This window comes from Camelina sativa, chromosome 8 (genome assembly GCF_000633955.1).
Source record: "Camelina sativa cultivar DH55 chromosome 8, Cs, whole genome shotgun sequence".
Classification (NCBI taxonomy): Eukaryota; Viridiplantae; Streptophyta; class Magnoliopsida; order Brassicales; family Brassicaceae; genus Camelina; species Camelina sativa.
The window spans coordinates 24,636,626-24,652,339 of NC_025692.1; the positions used below are offsets into that span (position 1 = coordinate 24,636,626).

At 35.9% G+C, this 15,714-nt stretch overlaps 2 protein-coding genes and 1 long non-coding RNA gene across 9 annotated transcripts in view; 2 read left to right on the forward strand and 1 right to left on the reverse strand.

The window, feature by feature from the left end:
- The window catches only part of LOC104708406, a 7,624-nt gene extending 362 nt beyond the window's left edge, over positions 1–7,262 (forward strand). The window contains exons 2-27 of the mRNA XM_010424967.2: positions 27–80; positions 190–365; positions 472–536; positions 841–1,174; positions 1,466–1,532; positions 1,647–1,797; positions 2,086–2,253; positions 2,342–2,452; positions 2,748–2,957; positions 3,117–3,218; positions 3,310–3,528; positions 3,670–3,744; positions 3,818–3,895; positions 4,018–4,200; positions 4,290–4,445; positions 4,571–4,663; positions 4,773–4,844; positions 5,052–5,169; positions 5,286–5,464; positions 5,548–5,632; positions 5,748–5,852; positions 5,925–6,031; positions 6,281–6,358; positions 6,448–6,543; positions 6,631–6,726; positions 6,865–7,262. Coding sequence (XP_010423269.1) covers positions 73–80; positions 190–365; positions 472–536; positions 841–1,174; positions 1,466–1,532; positions 1,647–1,797; positions 2,086–2,253; positions 2,342–2,452; positions 2,748–2,957; positions 3,117–3,218; positions 3,310–3,528; positions 3,670–3,744; positions 3,818–3,895; positions 4,018–4,200; positions 4,290–4,445; positions 4,571–4,663; positions 4,773–4,844; positions 5,052–5,169; positions 5,286–5,464; positions 5,548–5,632; positions 5,748–5,852; positions 5,925–6,031; positions 6,281–6,358; positions 6,448–6,543; positions 6,631–6,726; positions 6,865–7,041 — 3,309 coding nt within the window. The 5' untranslated portion in view covers positions 27–72 and the 3' untranslated portion in view covers positions 7,042–7,262. The remainder of the gene's footprint in view (positions 1–26; positions 81–189; positions 366–471; positions 537–840; positions 1,175–1,465; positions 1,533–1,646; positions 1,798–2,085; positions 2,254–2,341; positions 2,453–2,747; positions 2,958–3,116; positions 3,219–3,309; positions 3,529–3,669; positions 3,745–3,817; positions 3,896–4,017; positions 4,201–4,289; positions 4,446–4,570; positions 4,664–4,772; positions 4,845–5,051; positions 5,170–5,285; positions 5,465–5,547; positions 5,633–5,747; positions 5,853–5,924; positions 6,032–6,280; positions 6,359–6,447; positions 6,544–6,630; positions 6,727–6,864) is intronic.
- LOC104708409 lies at positions 7,847–9,136 on the forward strand. 2 transcript variants are annotated; one of them, XR_754766.1, is made up of 3 exons: positions 7,847–8,238; positions 8,435–8,787; positions 8,869–9,136. It is a non-coding gene; the product is annotated as an uncharacterized LOC104708409 (long non-coding RNA). The 2 variants fall into 2 exon arrangements; XR_754767.1 differs by having other exon boundaries at positions 7,853–8,238; positions 8,568–8,787.
- Positions 9,127–11,877, reverse strand: LOC104708408 (transcription factor TGA5-like). 6 transcript variants are annotated; one of them, XM_010424975.2, is made up of 9 exons: positions 11,623–11,877; positions 10,983–11,131; positions 10,825–10,896; positions 10,683–10,731; positions 10,505–10,582; positions 10,378–10,429; positions 9,937–10,208; positions 9,617–9,862; positions 9,127–9,523 (listed from the first exon to the last, which is right to left on the reverse strand). In XM_010424975.2, exons 3-9 carry the CDS (start codon positions 10,890–10,892, stop codon positions 9,377–9,379), a joined length of 912 nt encoding a protein of 303 aa, XP_010423277.1. In that variant the 5' UTR covers positions 10,893–10,896; positions 10,983–11,131; positions 11,623–11,877; the 3' UTR covers positions 9,127–9,376. The 6 variants fall into 6 exon arrangements, with proteins under 6 accessions (XP_010423277.1, XP_010423274.1, XP_010423276.1 ...); XM_010424972.1 differs by having other exon boundaries at positions 10,683–10,742; XM_010424974.2 differs by having other exon boundaries at positions 10,683–10,742; positions 10,825–10,907.

The following is a 15,714-nucleotide window of genomic DNA, read 5'->3' on the forward strand; positions in this document are numbered from 1 at the left end:
TTGCTCTGCGGCTTTCAATTTCACAGGTTAATTTTGGAATCTGAGAATCCGTGTGGACTACTGGATCGAGAGATGGAAGAGTATGTTTTCTTTTTTTTTTTTTGATTTGATTTGGCTAATGGCTACTCCACAATCTTCGTTTTTATTGCTTCTGCTTGTTGATTAAATTTTTCCTTCTGTGTGTATTAGAGAAAATGCTGTTGAGATACTTCAGAGATATCGGCGGGATAGGCGGAAACTATTGGATTTTATGTTGGCTGGTAGCTTAATCAAGAAAGTTATAATGCCTCCTGGTGCTGTCACTCTTGACGATGTTGATTTGGATCAAGTTAGTGTTGATTATGTCATCAACTGTGCTAAGAAAGGTAATAATATCATGATGATACATCTTTCTTCTGCTGTTTTCTATGATCCTTCTGTTTTTCTTTTTTTTTGGAGTTCAATAATAATGTATATTGTTTTTAAATGTAGGTGGAATGCTCGAACTTTCTGAAGCTATTCGGGACTTTCATGATCACAGTGGATTGCCTTATATGGTATGATTCTCTCACTTGTCTCTCTGTCTTTACTTTTGTTGGTGGGGTCTTTCTTCATCTTTCAAATACTAGATTTTTCTTAACCATTACTGAGACAACCTTGCAACATTTTGGATTAAGTTAAAAACAAATGCAGTTATGGATAATCCGTTTGGAAGACTGATCTAATCACATATATTGTGTGTTTTTTTTACTTTCGTTATATATGTGTGTCACTGAGATGCTACTAAAGTCGTCTTCTACTTCTCACTCCACTTGTATAAGTGATTTTGCTCATTCCTTGGGTCTTTTTGCGTATTTTCAGAATAGCGTTGGTACTGCTGATGAGTTCTTTTTGGCTACAAATCCTGAATCTTCTGGCTCACCTCCAAAAAGGGCTCCACCGCCTATTCCTATTTTAACTTCCTCAGCCTCTCCCATGGTTACAAATCCGGAGTGGTGTGAGTCACCGACTGTGCCATCACATATGCGATCAGAATCTTTTGATTCACCACCACAAGCTCAAGAGCTGACTGTTGATGACATTGAAGATTTTGAGGACGATGACAACCCTGAGGAAGTTGGTAATTTTAGGATCTCAAGGCGGACTGTTAATGATGCGGCTGATCTTGTGCCAAAACTGCCCTCCTTTGCTACTGGTAATAGATTCGAAAATGCATATCTCGAAGAAGTAATTTTGATGAAACTTACCATTGTCATTGGATAACCTCATAATATTATTCAAATTGTATGCAAATTTCTAGGCTTTGGTGTTTCATCATTTATGGATGGGGCACTATAATTTGAGAAACAAAGGAATACTTGTAAAATTAGCTTTACTTACTGATTAGTAGCCACACCTATATACACGAGTAGACCATAACTAGTACACATGCAAAATCGAGAACTCACTAATTTATTAAGAAAATTGTAATGCATTTTTGTTTCAGGTATTACCGATGATGATCTCCGCGAAACTGCATTTGAAATCCTGTTGGCTTGCGCTGGAGCCTCAGGGTATACAGAATATTGACTTGCTTACTTTTTAATTTGTTTGTTCACTTGAGGTGTGATAGTCAGAGTCTTACTGATAATGTTATCTCTCTTAACATGGATTTTGCCATCGGATAGAGGTCTCATAGTACCATCAAAAGATAAAAAGAAGGAGAAAAGCAGGTCTAGGCTGATCAAGAAGCTTGGTCGCAAAAGTGAGAGTATCTCTCAGTCTCAGAGTTCATCAGGATTAGTTGCTATTCTGGAAATAATGCGGGGCCAAATGGAGGTCACTCCCTCTATCTCTCTCTCACACTGTTACTTTCTTATTTCTTTTGGTTTAGCATACAGTATATGGTTTGTCAGAGCATAGATTTTATATATTTATTACTCTATACTTTCCTGGAAAGTTTATCTTATGTAATATGCCAAATGTCTCTGCGTCATTGATTTTTTAGTATGCGGTTGGACATTATTCGCTTGGTTCCTCAGTTAACTCTTTCCAGTGAACAATTAGAGTTCACCCACTTTATGTGTTTGTTGTGTACGTGACAATCGGTATTTCGGGATCATACAGATTTCTGAGGCCATGGACATCAGAACGAGACAGGGATTGCTTAATGCCCTAGCGGGAAAAGCTGGGAAAAGAATGGACAGCCTCCTGGTGCCTTTAGAATTGCTATGTTGCGTGTCTCGTACTGAGTTCTCTGACAAGAAAGCATACTTACGTTGGCAGAAAAGGCAGGTAAAGACACCTTTTCACATCCGGTTGTAATATTGACTACTTCTTTCATTTAGTAGCTTCCGTCATCTATTTACTTTTTGTATCTCAGTTGAACATGTTAGCAGAGGGGCTCATTAACAATCCAGTTGTTGGATTTGGAGAATCAGGTCGTAAGGCAAGTGACCTGAAGAGTCTTCTGCTAAGGATTGAAGAATCAGAGGTATTTAAAAAAAAAATATATGTTCATGTGATTTATTACTTGGCGTAGACATCAAATATTGGATGGGGTATTTTATAGGTTTTTCTATGAGTGTGGCATTAAAATATCCAAAGGTTAAGATAAGTTATTATTAGTGGGGAAATTGGCATAGGGTCTTTTTTTTTCCGGGCAGTATTCTCTATTATAAGTTCTTTGGCTTTTATCCCATTTAACTGATAATTGAATTGGCTTTACATTAGCGGTTTCATACTATTTCTCTTTGACTTCGCTTTTACTTTTATTTATTTATTTATAGTCTCTTCCATCCTCTGCTGGAGAAGTGCAAAGAGCAGAATGTTTGAAATCGCTTAGAGAAGTTGCTATTTCACTTGCTGAGAGACCGGCTCGTGGTGATTTGACGGGTGAAGTGTGCCATTGGGCTGATGGCTATCATTTGAACGTCAGACTATATGAAAAATTGCTTCTCTGTGTCTTTGACATGTTAAATGAAGGGAAGCTCACAGAGGTTTGTGATTTCTGTCAAAATATTATTGATAACTTTCCAGCAACAAAATTCTTGGTCATTTTATAATCATGTTGATCTGAAAAATTGTTGACGAGTTGCCTTTCAGTTTATTGTTACTAAAATCATATTGATCTGTAAACCTTGGTCATTTTATTTTAGGAAGTTGAAGAAATTCTGGAGCTTTTAAAGTCAACATGGCGTGTTCTTGGAATTACAGAGACCATTCATTACACATGCTATGCATGGGTGTTGTTTCGGCAGGTAACGAAGGAGAAGTATTTTCCTTTTTTATTTTTGATTCTTTATATTGGAATTTTTATGGTAGCTTTATGAAAATATTGTGTGGCTGCAGTATGTAATCACTAGTGAACGAGGACTTCTGCGACATGCCATTCAGCAGCTGAAAAAAATCCCTTTAAAAGAACAACGTGGACCTCAAGAGCGGATACACTTGAAAACCTTGCAGTGCAGTGTTGACAATGCAGAGATTTCCTTCCTGGAGTCCTTCTTATCACCTATACGGAGTTGGGTAGATAAGCAGCTGGGCGACTACCACCTGCATTTTGCCGAGGTTTTACCTCAAAACAAATGCGTTTAGACACAGACTTTACTTTCAGTTCAATTACAGTAATTAGTTTATAGGATCAGCCTTCTTCGTTATTAAAGTCTGGTAAACTATATGCTTGCTTATATGTCTGGTAAACTTTCGTAGGGTTCACTTGTCATGGAGGATACAGTTACAGTTGCAATGATCACTTGGAGGCTTTTGTTGGAGGAATCTGATCGTGTATGTAACCTGCTTTGTACTGGAGCAACATGACTGACTTGTAATTGAGACTGATGGTTAATTTTCTCTACAGGCGATGCATTCTAACTCTTCGGATCGAGAGCAAATTGAGTCCTATATTTTATCTTCCATCAAGAATACGTTCACAAGGGTAAGTGTTAAATCAGTTCTCATTTATGCCCATTTGAAGAATTGAGCAACATGTTTTCAATGTGCATAGTTTTGATGCATAATAGTAGAGAGTGTATAATGAGGCTGATTCTTGCAATACAGATGTCACTTACCATCGATAGATCAGACAGAAATAATGATCACCCTTTGGCATTGCTTGCCGAGGAGACAAAGAAACTTATGAAAAAGGACGCTACTATCTTTATGCCAATTTTATCTCAGAGGCACCCACAGGCAATTGCGTTTTCTGCCTCCCTTGTTCACAAGCTTTACGGGAATAAGTTGGTAAGCTTTATGCTGGTGTCCCATCTTATAAATATTTGGTTACTACGTCTCAGTTATAAATGACATTTTGACTTTGTATTTTATCTCAGAAACCTTTTCTTGATGGTGCTGAACACTTGACTGAGGATGCTGTCTCTGTTTTTCCCGTGGCTGATAGCCTTGAGCAATATTTACTGGAGTTAATGACTTCTGTCTGCGGAGAGGATACAAATGGACCTTACTTCAGAAAATTAATTCCATATGAGGTCAGACGCACATGTGTTTCACTTTAAAACCTAGAACGCATGGCTTAAGCCACCTTATAAACAGTGTCGAGTTCAGCTACCAGTCGAGTTGGCTCTAATATTTCTCAGTAATTTATATCTGCTAGGTCGAATCTCTCTCTGGCACATTGGTTTTGAGATGGATCAATTCACAGCTGGGAAGAATTTTAAGTTGGGTGGAGCGAGCTTATAAACAAGAGGTGAGATTTGGTGTTTCCTTCACTGATGTTGCGAAGAATGACTTTCTCTGTCTTTTGATACCAGTTCTTTTTTTTTTCAAACCATAACGCATCTGAGCTTTCTGTATAGCGTTGGGACCCAATATCACCTCAACAGCGGCATGGGAGCTCAATTGTTGAAGTTTTTAGGATCGTAGAAGAGGTATGAGTCGTATCTTCCAATTATTGTACGTAAGAAAGACAATTAGACATAATTAAGCTGTGTCTGTTCATGAATGTGTCAAAATTGTATTGAACGTAGCTGTGATATCTTTGTTTCTTGTGAAAGCATATGTTGATCTCAGTTGGCAATATGCCTTCACTTCTAAGAGTGTGGCCAATTTAATGTTTTGGATAATCTTTGATGCAGACTGTTGATCAATTTTTTGAGCTGAAAGTTCCAATGAGATCCATTGAACTAAGTGCTCTATGTCGTGGCATTGACAATGCATTTCAAGTCTATACTAACCATGTCATGGAGAAGCTAGGTGTGTACCATGTGACTAGTTGAAGTTTAAAACTTTTACTTCTATTCTTATGAGTCTATCTTCCTTAACCTGGACCATGTTTTTGGTCTACTGAAATATTCTGGTATCCGTTCCAGCTAGCAAGGAAGATTTGGTTCCACCTGTACCTGTTCTTACTCGTTACAAGAAGGAAACAGCAATCAAGGTGTTTGTTAAGAAGGAACTATTTGAGTCAAAAATGCCTGAAGAGAGAAGGTCGATTAACATTGATGTTCCTGCAACCGCTGTACTTTGCGTGCAGCTCAATACTTTACATGTAACTTCAAGACTCGCTTCCTCATTTCAAGCATCATTTTCAAGTTTTGCTGCTATCTATAATGTTTCATATGCTTTTCACAGTATGCTGTTAGTCAACTGAGCAAGTTAGAAGACAGCATGTGGGACCGCTGGATAGCGAAAAAACCTCGTGAAAAGATTGTCATCAGTATGGACCTTTATGTGCTTATTCAATGTTTATTTTCCCTTCACAAAATCTTATTTTCAAGAAATTTCGTATTAGTCACAAGAATGGTACATCTCTACTTTGGCTAACCTTACAGGAAAATCTTTGGTTGAGAAATCCAAGAGTTTTAACCAGAAGGAATCTTTTGAGGGGAGTAGAAAAGATATCAATGCAGCTCTGGATCGTATCTGCGAGTTTACTGGTGAGATGCTGTATCCTTACATCCTTTTCATTATCGAAGGGTTAAATTAATCATGATTCTTTGACACTGCAGGAACCAAGATTATCTTCTGCGATTTAAGGGAGCCGTTTATTGAAAATTTATACAAGCCAAGTGTTTCTCAATCAAGATTGGAAGGACTAATCGAACTCCTTGATACGGTAAGAAATCTTCCCTTAGACACGACATGTTATAGCTGAGCCAGACATTTACAGTTTACATGAGGTCTGAACCACCAAACACAAGGTGCTGGTAACATGATTCAGGATATCTCAAAACTAGGTGCCTAGAAGTCAATGAAGTATTAAATTCCTTGACTATATTTAGATTTTTATGGCGATTTGGCACCAGTGAATATTAGCAAAGGCTTTTTTTCTCGACAATGCTAAATTTCCAATTACTTTGACCAGGAACTTGGACAGCTATGTAGTGTCATAATGGAGCCATTGAGGGATCGTGTAGTCACCAGCCTGCTTCAAGCATCACTTGTCTGTAGTTTAACCACAGTCGGTTTATTTACATTATAGACTAGTTCTTAAGTGTTTGCCTTTTGATTGAAAATATTTAAATCTACCAGGATGGATTGCTTCGCGTGCTATTAGATGGAGGCTCGTCACGTGTATTCCATCCAAGCGAGTCAAAGCTGTTAGAAGAAGATGTAGAGGTCTTAAAGGTAACTTTTTCTTATTATTGGTCATGTTATCTTTATAACCCGAAATGCATGTGTCGTTAAAGCTCATATGGTTGTGGGTGTTCTTAGGAATTCTTTATATCTGGCGGGGACGGACTCCCAAGAGGAGTGGTTGAAAACCAAGTAGCCCGAGTCCGTCTTGTTGTAAAGTTGCATGGATATGAGGTTAGTAAACCTGCAGTATTATTCGGTTAGGATACACTAAATTTGGTTTCAGTTTTTTTGGTACTTCATAAAACTATTGTTGCTGTTAGGTTTTTATGCCAATGGGTAATTTATACTCACATATATAACTATGAACAGACACGGGAACTTATCGATGACTTGAGGTCTAGAAGCAGTCTAGAGATGCAGCAAGGAGGAAAAGGCAAACTTGGAGCGGACACCCAAACATTGGTGCGAGTGCTGTGCCACAGAAACGATTCAGAGGCGTCTCAGTTTCTGAAAAAACAGTACAAAATCCCAAAATCCCACACGTAATCGATGCCGCTGCTAGTATCATATTTGCCGTCTTTTGATTCGGTTTTACTTTAATAACAAAATCATATGTACAAATACTTCTCACCAAGTACAGTTTGTAGAGAAAAATATTACCCGAGCTTCTTTAGGTGTCATTCTTTTGATTTACCTTCGCTTTCTTATACAAATGTTTGTAATTTGGATCAAACAACTAAGACAAGTTATTTCTCTGGTCTGGGATTTATTTCAAAACTAGTACGTTGTGAGAGGACTAGACCGGCTTGTTCCTAAGTTCAGTAAAACTCTTCAATAAAGAGAATTAGATCTTAAAATTAACATAAATCAATTTCACTGATCATAATGCTAGTTTAGATATAAATCAGGATCGTTTTCTAGGTAACCAAATAAAATATATATTTCTTAAGCATTCAAACAAGATATCTTAGAAAAAAATAAAATAAAAATAATAATAACGATTTATTGACCGTTGAAAGCCGATATATGTTTGATTTTTTGAAGGTTTCCGATAACTTTACCTTTGACTATGTTTATTTTTACTTTTATGGCTTGATTATTTTATTACTGTTTCTGAGAAACTTCTACCCCGAACCGAGTTATACTATTGCTTATCCTAGTATCGCATATAGAGCTGTAAATACAAGGATTCTAAATCCCTATAAACATTTCAAATCCGACCTCTAGTCTGAACTGAATGACGAAGACCATTCTACCAATCAATAAAGTATACAAAACCCGCATTAAAAAATAAATGGTTCTCTTGACCGGCCAACACACGCAAAGATCTATGTCGTCTATATATGTACATAATTGAGGACACAGTTGAAGAGTTGTAATAATCAAACTAATCAGATACCTTAATCAAATAGTGATCAGAGAGACTCAAAAAATCAACAAGGGAACGTAATAATGGATCCGTATGGACCGTATCATCAAATGAACAATGGATACGCGTATGGAGTGCCCGTGGCGGCCGCGCAGAACATGAACGTGGTGGTGGTGAGTGACGTTTTCTGCTGTCCTTACCCGCTCGAGCTTACCGTCAAGAAGAATTGTAAAGGACTGAGCGGTGCGAAGCGGGAGGTCGTTGACATCAAATCTAACGTCGTTCTTCGTGTTGATGGTCCTCACGACAGCTTCAACAAGAAACGCATTCTCCGTGACCCCGCCGGTTACCCTCTTCTCACCATGCGCGAGAAGGTGATTTATCTACTTACTAATTGTCAAATTTGATTCACATGATAATAACCGAAATTAACCAAACTTAAGTATAATTTAACCGAAACAAACCGGATTCGATAAACCGATGTTGATACAAAACTAAAATTTTTATTTCATTAGTTATTTATTCTTTATATTTTTCTTATCTGAATCCCCACCAAATGATTTTTTTTAGATTCATCATGCATGCATATGCCTCAAAATCCCACGAAACGAAACCGAGTGAAAAATCCGAAACCGTAGTGTAACCGGTTATCCATCCTTAACCGATTGTTTTATATTTTTGTAACCAAAACTAATATACACAGTTGACGTCGTTGAATCACCGATGGACGGTTCACTGAGGAGAAGGTTCTGATCCATCTAACGGAGCTGATGTTCACAGTGCAGCGTTCTCATCCTTTTCAATGGAGGGCACGCCTCGATGTCTCCTTTCAATCTAATAACCAAGTCCGCAATTTCAGCGTTGTAGGCACTTACTTCGACGACTCCGCTAAGGTCTACCATGCAGACACTCTCGTTGCCGAGGTTAATATCTCATCCTCATCTTTTTATCAAAAGTTTCTTAGAGGAGAAAATTAGTTTGGTTAATTTGGATATTGTCACTAGGTGAAGGAGAAGTCGACATTTGGAGGATATTTCAAAGGGAAACAAGACTTTGTTGTTAGAATAAATGCAGGCGTTGACTACGCTTTCGTCGTTTCTCTTCTGATCATCTTGAACGAGACCAACTCCTTTTAGCTTATCCACTTATATTTGATTGTTATATACTATTCGGTGATGCTTAGATACTGCATGATTGTGTTAATATTTTGTACAAACCAAATGATTTAGAAGTGTGTTGCATTGTTTATTTACCACGACAACTTAAGAAACACTACAACAGTGATTGATTCTCTTTTGAGTTAAACCGCTTAGTCTCCTAATGCTGTGCCAACTGTTAAGGTAACTATGGTAAATTGGTGATAACAAGATACGTTACACTCAGATATTACAACACAATACAATATAATCATATTCTTGTATACAAGCTAGATGTGTTTAAAGTCGTCAAATCTTAAATTATGTGGTACCTTCTTTGAAGGAGAATCGTGGTAAAGAGTGTGGTATAGTTGGTTCACTCTCTTGGTCTGGCAAGCCATAGAGAGCTAAGAGCACGTAACCGCAATGAATAATTGTGTACTGCTAGGAGAGCACGAGCCGATTGTCTGGTTGTTAATAATCTTACCATCTGTTGATATGTTTGTAGCCTCAAGTTATCAGCCTGCCACCAAAACAAAATGATGGAGCTAAATCAAATTACTGCAACAAACTTTTTTTTTTCCATTAGATGTAAACAACATAGATTGTAACGTACCTGGCGGATAAATCCTTCAAGGGTACCTAACTTCCCCATCGCCATGGCCATCTGACCCATGTAGCTAGCAACATTCCCTGATGAACTTGAACCAAGAGTCCCACTCGATAAAGTATCAGCGAGTGATTGTTGTAAGTTGTCCATCCCTTGAGACAAGGCATCTTCTGCTTGTTGAGAAGACTGTTGCAAGTTATTTATGTCTAATGATTGTTGTTCTGTCAACGGCTCCAACTGATTCGCTATAAGCTGGTAAAGACAAATCATCATCAGGAAGAGACATAAACTGAAACAGATTGGTCTGTTTTTGCTTTAATTGTTACCTTGAGAAGTTCTGATGAACGAAACCCTCCAAGCCACAAGAAACATCTCTCAGCTGGTGTTTTCCACATCCCTGATAATAAATGGAAGACATCGTTCTTAGCTGCGTTGCTCTTTATCCTGTAAAGCTCCTCATAGTGAGCTATTGCTCCGTCTACAATTATCCGAAGCTCAGCATCACTCGCGTGAGAATCTAAAGCAGCACTCAGCTCTTTCATCTGTCTGTTTTTATCTTCCTGCCATCGTCTGTATTCTACATCAAATGCCATTGCCCCTGTAAAAGAGAAGCATGAATAACTTATCTCACATGATAACCAACAAAAGTATCTTATTACTTATTAACCAACACAACTATAATCTTTTAACCAGATCATCACTGTAGCTGCTGATAGTAAGATGTAATGAATGGTTACACTCATTAGACAGAGATTCAGCAAACTCACCATCTCCCGCAGTGGAATGGGCTTGGTCTCCAGAGCTTGAGATAAAGACACCCTAAGATCAAGAGAAAGTATTAATGTATGTAGAATAGCATATATACACAAAAACAAAGCAGAACACAATTAAAACCTGTTGCCTTGCTCTTTGCAGCTCCTGCTCAAGTTGTGTTAGCTTCAAACGACTGTTCTCTAGCTGCTGAACATATGCCTAAAAGTGTGGTGACCAAGGGACATCTTAGAGTTTGCAAATAGCTATGCATGTAGAAAACATAAAAGAACTGAAACAATGAGCATGAATCTAAGTATACCTTCTTCCTCAATCTACTTTTCCTTGCAGCCTCACGGTTTTGAGCGAGCCTACGAAGCGTCTGTTGATTACAACAATTAACAAGAAAAACATAACTGAAAGGCTCAATTATAAACAAAATATAGAGATGTCTGTATTATCACCTTTTGATCCATTTTACTCTTTGAACGGTCGCTAGAATCAGAAGCACCAATACCCAAATGCCCTTCATCAAACTGCATAAATACTGTTTTATTTTAAAACCTTTTGGCCATTTAATGAGCATAGGGAAGCAAATATCTAGCAAGTTTTTCAAGCTAACCATTAGGTTATTATGATCAGTGTCTCCATCTGTTGAGACTGATGTTCTTGGACTAGTATCTCCCATTTTTTTTTTTTCTTCTAAATCTCTCTTACTGAATCATCAGACAACAACTGATCCAAGCGTGGGTCCCTTCCAAGTAGAAACTTCTAGAATCACCTAGATGGAGTGAAAGACTGTTCAAAAATCGCAGACTTGTAAACATCTTAAGATCCAAACCACTACATATAAACTTAGCATGAAGCAACATATGACAACTTTGAGTACTCAAAAGTCAAACCCAGAGAATCAAAGAAAACAATAAACAAGCCTATAAGATTAGAAGTGAGAACCAACGAAATAACATAGCAATAAAGCTCTTCATGAGTTTAAAACAGTAACTATTGTGAACATTAGACTGAAGGATGAAGTAAAAGATTCAGAATTTAGCGCACTAAACCCAGGAAACAGAACCGTAAAGACATAAAATTCGAGCCTGTTAACATCTAATCGCAAGCAATTTCACTTCTACAGTGCTGGAACCAATGAACACGTAAAGCAAAAAGATCCCTCGCCAATGGTCAAAATCTTCCATGACAAAAGCAATCATGAAAGCAGAGACAGAGACAGAGAATAAAGACTATTGAAGGAGTATCTAAACCTGGTGAATGGATTCTTCAGCTTAACCTCTAACAAGAGTTATTCAGAAAAGAAAAAAACGGGGGCTTGAAACAAAAGATCCGAGAAATTTCCAATCTTTAAAGACGTCTTCGTCTTTGTATAAAACCCAACACAGATATCAATCAAAGTTCGCTACTTTTGTATCTTCTTTGAGGTATTGATTAGTCTATGGAAAAAACAAAACAGGAAGGGAAGACGAACTGAAGTGATGATGGTGGACCTCAAAATAAAAAGTCCTCTGTCTGAAAATGCAATACTCTTTTTTTTTTTTTTCTTTTGTTTTAAAACATATTCTTGGTTTTGACAATGACATGTTATTTTTTTTTTATTTAATAAAATATCCTCTCTATTTTGTGTTAACACTAATAGTTAAAATTATCATACACTTTACTTGGGATAAATTAGCGAAAGTTTACAACTCATGATCACGCTTAAGTTGAAGTTCTTTTTTGTTTTGTTCTCAATGCATAAACAGTCACACTTTAACTAAATGGAGATGTAACCATTTTGGAAATCAGAGCTAGATAGATTACTTCATCATATCTGTGTGAAGTTTGTCATAAGGATTCCCTTAAGAAAACCACAAAACTCAAGATAAAATAAATGTATCAGAATGCCTTTTATATTTATTTTTAGATGATTACGATACAAAGACAAAAAAAAATAATAATAATAATTAAAAAATTTAGTAACAATTCTGATATATTCAAAGAGATATAAACAATACATTAAACTTTCCAAATGCCAAGAAAAAAAATATCTGACGGCTACAGCTAAAGAAGAGTATGTGAGTTCCTTCAAAATTGACACAAACATTCGGTATTTTAATATTAAGTTGAGATGCATGATAAGCAAAATGCACTGAGTTTAGCACAAAACAAGAGACGTGACAAAAACATTGAAAACTAGAGATATTAGACGAGCAAGAAACAACGATAATAGAAATGATCAACATTATTATTTTGAGATTAATTATTCAAGACACTTTGTCATGTCAACTTCTACTACAGCTTCGTTACTTAGCCTGAAGTCTGTCGATTCTGCATCTGGATTGTCGCACTAGCTCCTATACCGTAGTCGTACAGAGTGGCTCCCCTCTTCACGCTCAGGACCTTTCCACCGTACGTCAGATACTGCATCGTTGCACAATACCAGTGGCTTGGTAGATCTTCGTCTTCATGTCCGTGATCATGTCCGTGATCGATGTCATCTCCACCGTGTATATTCTTCTATTCTCGGTTTTAATGAAAATTTGCATTTCTTGATTTAAACAAAAAAAGAAAAAAAAATCATTAAAACAAATAAATTAAAGAATGAAAACTTACGGGAGAGAGTATGAATACTTATGATTTGTGTTTTTCTTTTCTCTATAAGAGGGGTAGTGAGTGAGTGATGTAGTGATGGAGTGCATATATGTGTGTTATATATATATATAATTTTTTTCAAAAAAAATATATATATAATAGCAAATCTATATTTTTTGTCATCTTTAATCAAACGGATGAGAATTATTCTAATATTCCATATAACGGTTGATACTTTTTAATGATCCAAGAGTTGCAAGTCTTTTTCCTTCAAATAATCGTGTCTTTTCGTCGCACCTCCATCTTTTAAAAATCGCACCTATTTATTTTTGCACCTTTTGATTTCACACCTATATATTTTACACCTTTTTATTTTACACCTTTTTATTTTACACCTTTTTGTTTATCGTATTCAGAATATTTTTAAAATTTAAAAATAAAATCAAAGAATTGTTTTATTGGAGTGTTTTTAAATTAACCTGCATCAATCTCTATATCAAGATATGTTTATAATCTTGTTAGTGTCCATTCTGAAAAATTGGTTTTGTTCCCTTTTCCGTTTTGTTTTCATATATAGATAATAGATTACAGAAATTTGGTTTTTCTTAAGTGTTTTCTTTGTCTATATGTTGTCGGTTAGATAATTTACTCAAGATAGCACTTAAGTGCTATGTTTGTCTATATGTTGTCGGTTAGATAATTTACTCAAGATAGCACTTACATTTAATTTCTTCAAGTTAAAGTAGACTAACAAAAGGACGTGAGATCAATATCTATAACACAAAGGGGAGTAATTTATTTTTTAATATGGGTCTGTTCGAGTTAGTAGCGACCAAAATTGCTTTATAATAAGTTTTTGTAAAACTGGTAATGGTATTATAACAGCAAACCCATTTTTTAGGGACTGCTGATGTCATCTTTCTAATCCAACGGTTGAGGTAAGTCTTTTTCTTAATCTAAGGGCTGTGGTTTCATGAAACCAAAAGATGTGTCTTACAATCGCAATGTTTTGTTCACATCTTATGTTAAGCATCGCCTCTTTTCTATCCTCAATTCTCACCACCCTTTCAAAATTTTGTTATTTGCTCTAATTGTCCATGTTATTTCCTCCCCAGAATTTTCATATTCTTCATCTTTAAATTATTATCGTTGATTCTAAAATTAGGGAATTTCCAATTAATAAATTTTTGTTTATCCGGCCCCCTTTTGATCTCTCAGACGGCCCTGTAATTCTGATTACCCCTTTCGAAATCTTTTTTATCTACTCCAGTTCTCTTTGTTACTACATCGAAATTACATGTTCTTCACGGTTAAACATCGTTGATCCACCTTTATTTTGTTTTGTATATTATATGAATTTGATATTTTTGGTTCGAACTTTTTTTGGGATCTCCATTATTAGTTTGTAGTATTACCTATATAAATATATATTAGTATTGGCTTTTGGTGAAGCAATCAATTTCGTAGGTATGATATGTAAGTGTAACCACATGATATGTAGGTCGTAAGAACCCTGTATTGTAAGTATTGCCTGTAGATTTTTCTTGAAACTCTATGTAAGGATAGGAAATGGACGGTTAATCGGGGATTGTAATATAGATTTGTTATATTCACTCTTCTGCAACAGTAAGGAAAGGGACGATTAACGGAAAGTTGGGACTGTTTATGTATTAAAACATCTTCCAACCATACCGTGACACGTCTCAATAAGAGTTGTAGTGAGTGATGTTGTGATGAAGCCCATGCATGTTCGTTTATATAGACAAATATTTTAAAAATAACAAATTAAACGTGCATATTTTAGTTGGTTTGAAAGATTTTTGAATGGTTTTAAAAACAGTGAAGGTCCATGTCTTTACCTAGCTCTTTTCTTTAGCTCGCAGAGACGGTGGAGATTCAAAGTCCAAATCTCTAAAATTGTTGCAGTAACGTTTTTACATTGAAATAGCAAAAAGAAAATGTACGCACATAATGCGATGTTTTGTTGTAAAAAGGTAACGTTTTTGAATGTAGTGGGCACAAGCACAAGTTGGTGCTTTTTCTTTCTTTTTTTGTTGTTGTTGTCAATGCATGCAATCATCGATCACGGGTATGAAACTAGAAAAATAATGGAAATATGTGGGGATCATTTGTACATTTCTTATTTTCTTGGGTCGCTTTGGTTTGATTGGTTTTTCTGTATATACCCGGTTATGTTACTCTTTGTCATCTAAATCGATGACTCAAAACCACCAAAGTCTTGTTTTTTGGTCAATGATGAGATAAACAAACACCAGCACAAACAAAGGAACTTAGAAACAGAGGACATCATAAAACAGTGGAATTCAAGAAAGAGAGAGCTTAGCCTAGTAAGAATAAAAGTAAAATTGTAAATATAAAATATCTTAAGGGATACATTAGTAAAATACAAAAATTACATTAGCAATAATATTTTTGACTGTGAAGACAAAAAAATGAAAGATGAAATAGATACAATAATAAACAATAGCAAAACATAAGCAAAATATAAGCAAAACATAAGCAAAATATAAGCAAAAAAAACTATACTATTATTCTTATCAAGAAATCAAAAATTCGTTTTTAAAGCTCATTATCTTCTCAAATGTTTTTACTTACAAATAAAAAATATTATATTAGAATGATAAATACTATTTTATCAATTAAATTAATATCAAACAAAATTTATGTTTGATGAATTTCATTCTCATACCGCTTAACACAAAAGATACTGTAAATTATTGTACATTGTATCATGATGAGACAATGAC

Bases quoted from the DNA above. Each gene is read 5' to 3' on its own strand.
- LOC104708408 (XM_010424972.1), bottom strand. From the start codon at position 11,048: ATGGGAGATACTAGTCCAAGAACATCAGTCTCAACAGATGGAGACACT. The intron at 10,430-10,504 runs GTTTTAATTGTG...TCTTGATCTTAG, and splicing joins TGCAAAGAGCAAGGCAACAG to GGTGTCTTTATCTCAAGCTC. The intron at 9,863-9,936 runs GTAACAATTAAA...TGTCTTTACCAG, and splicing joins GTTCATCAGAACTTCTCAAG to CTTATAGCGAATCAGTTGGA.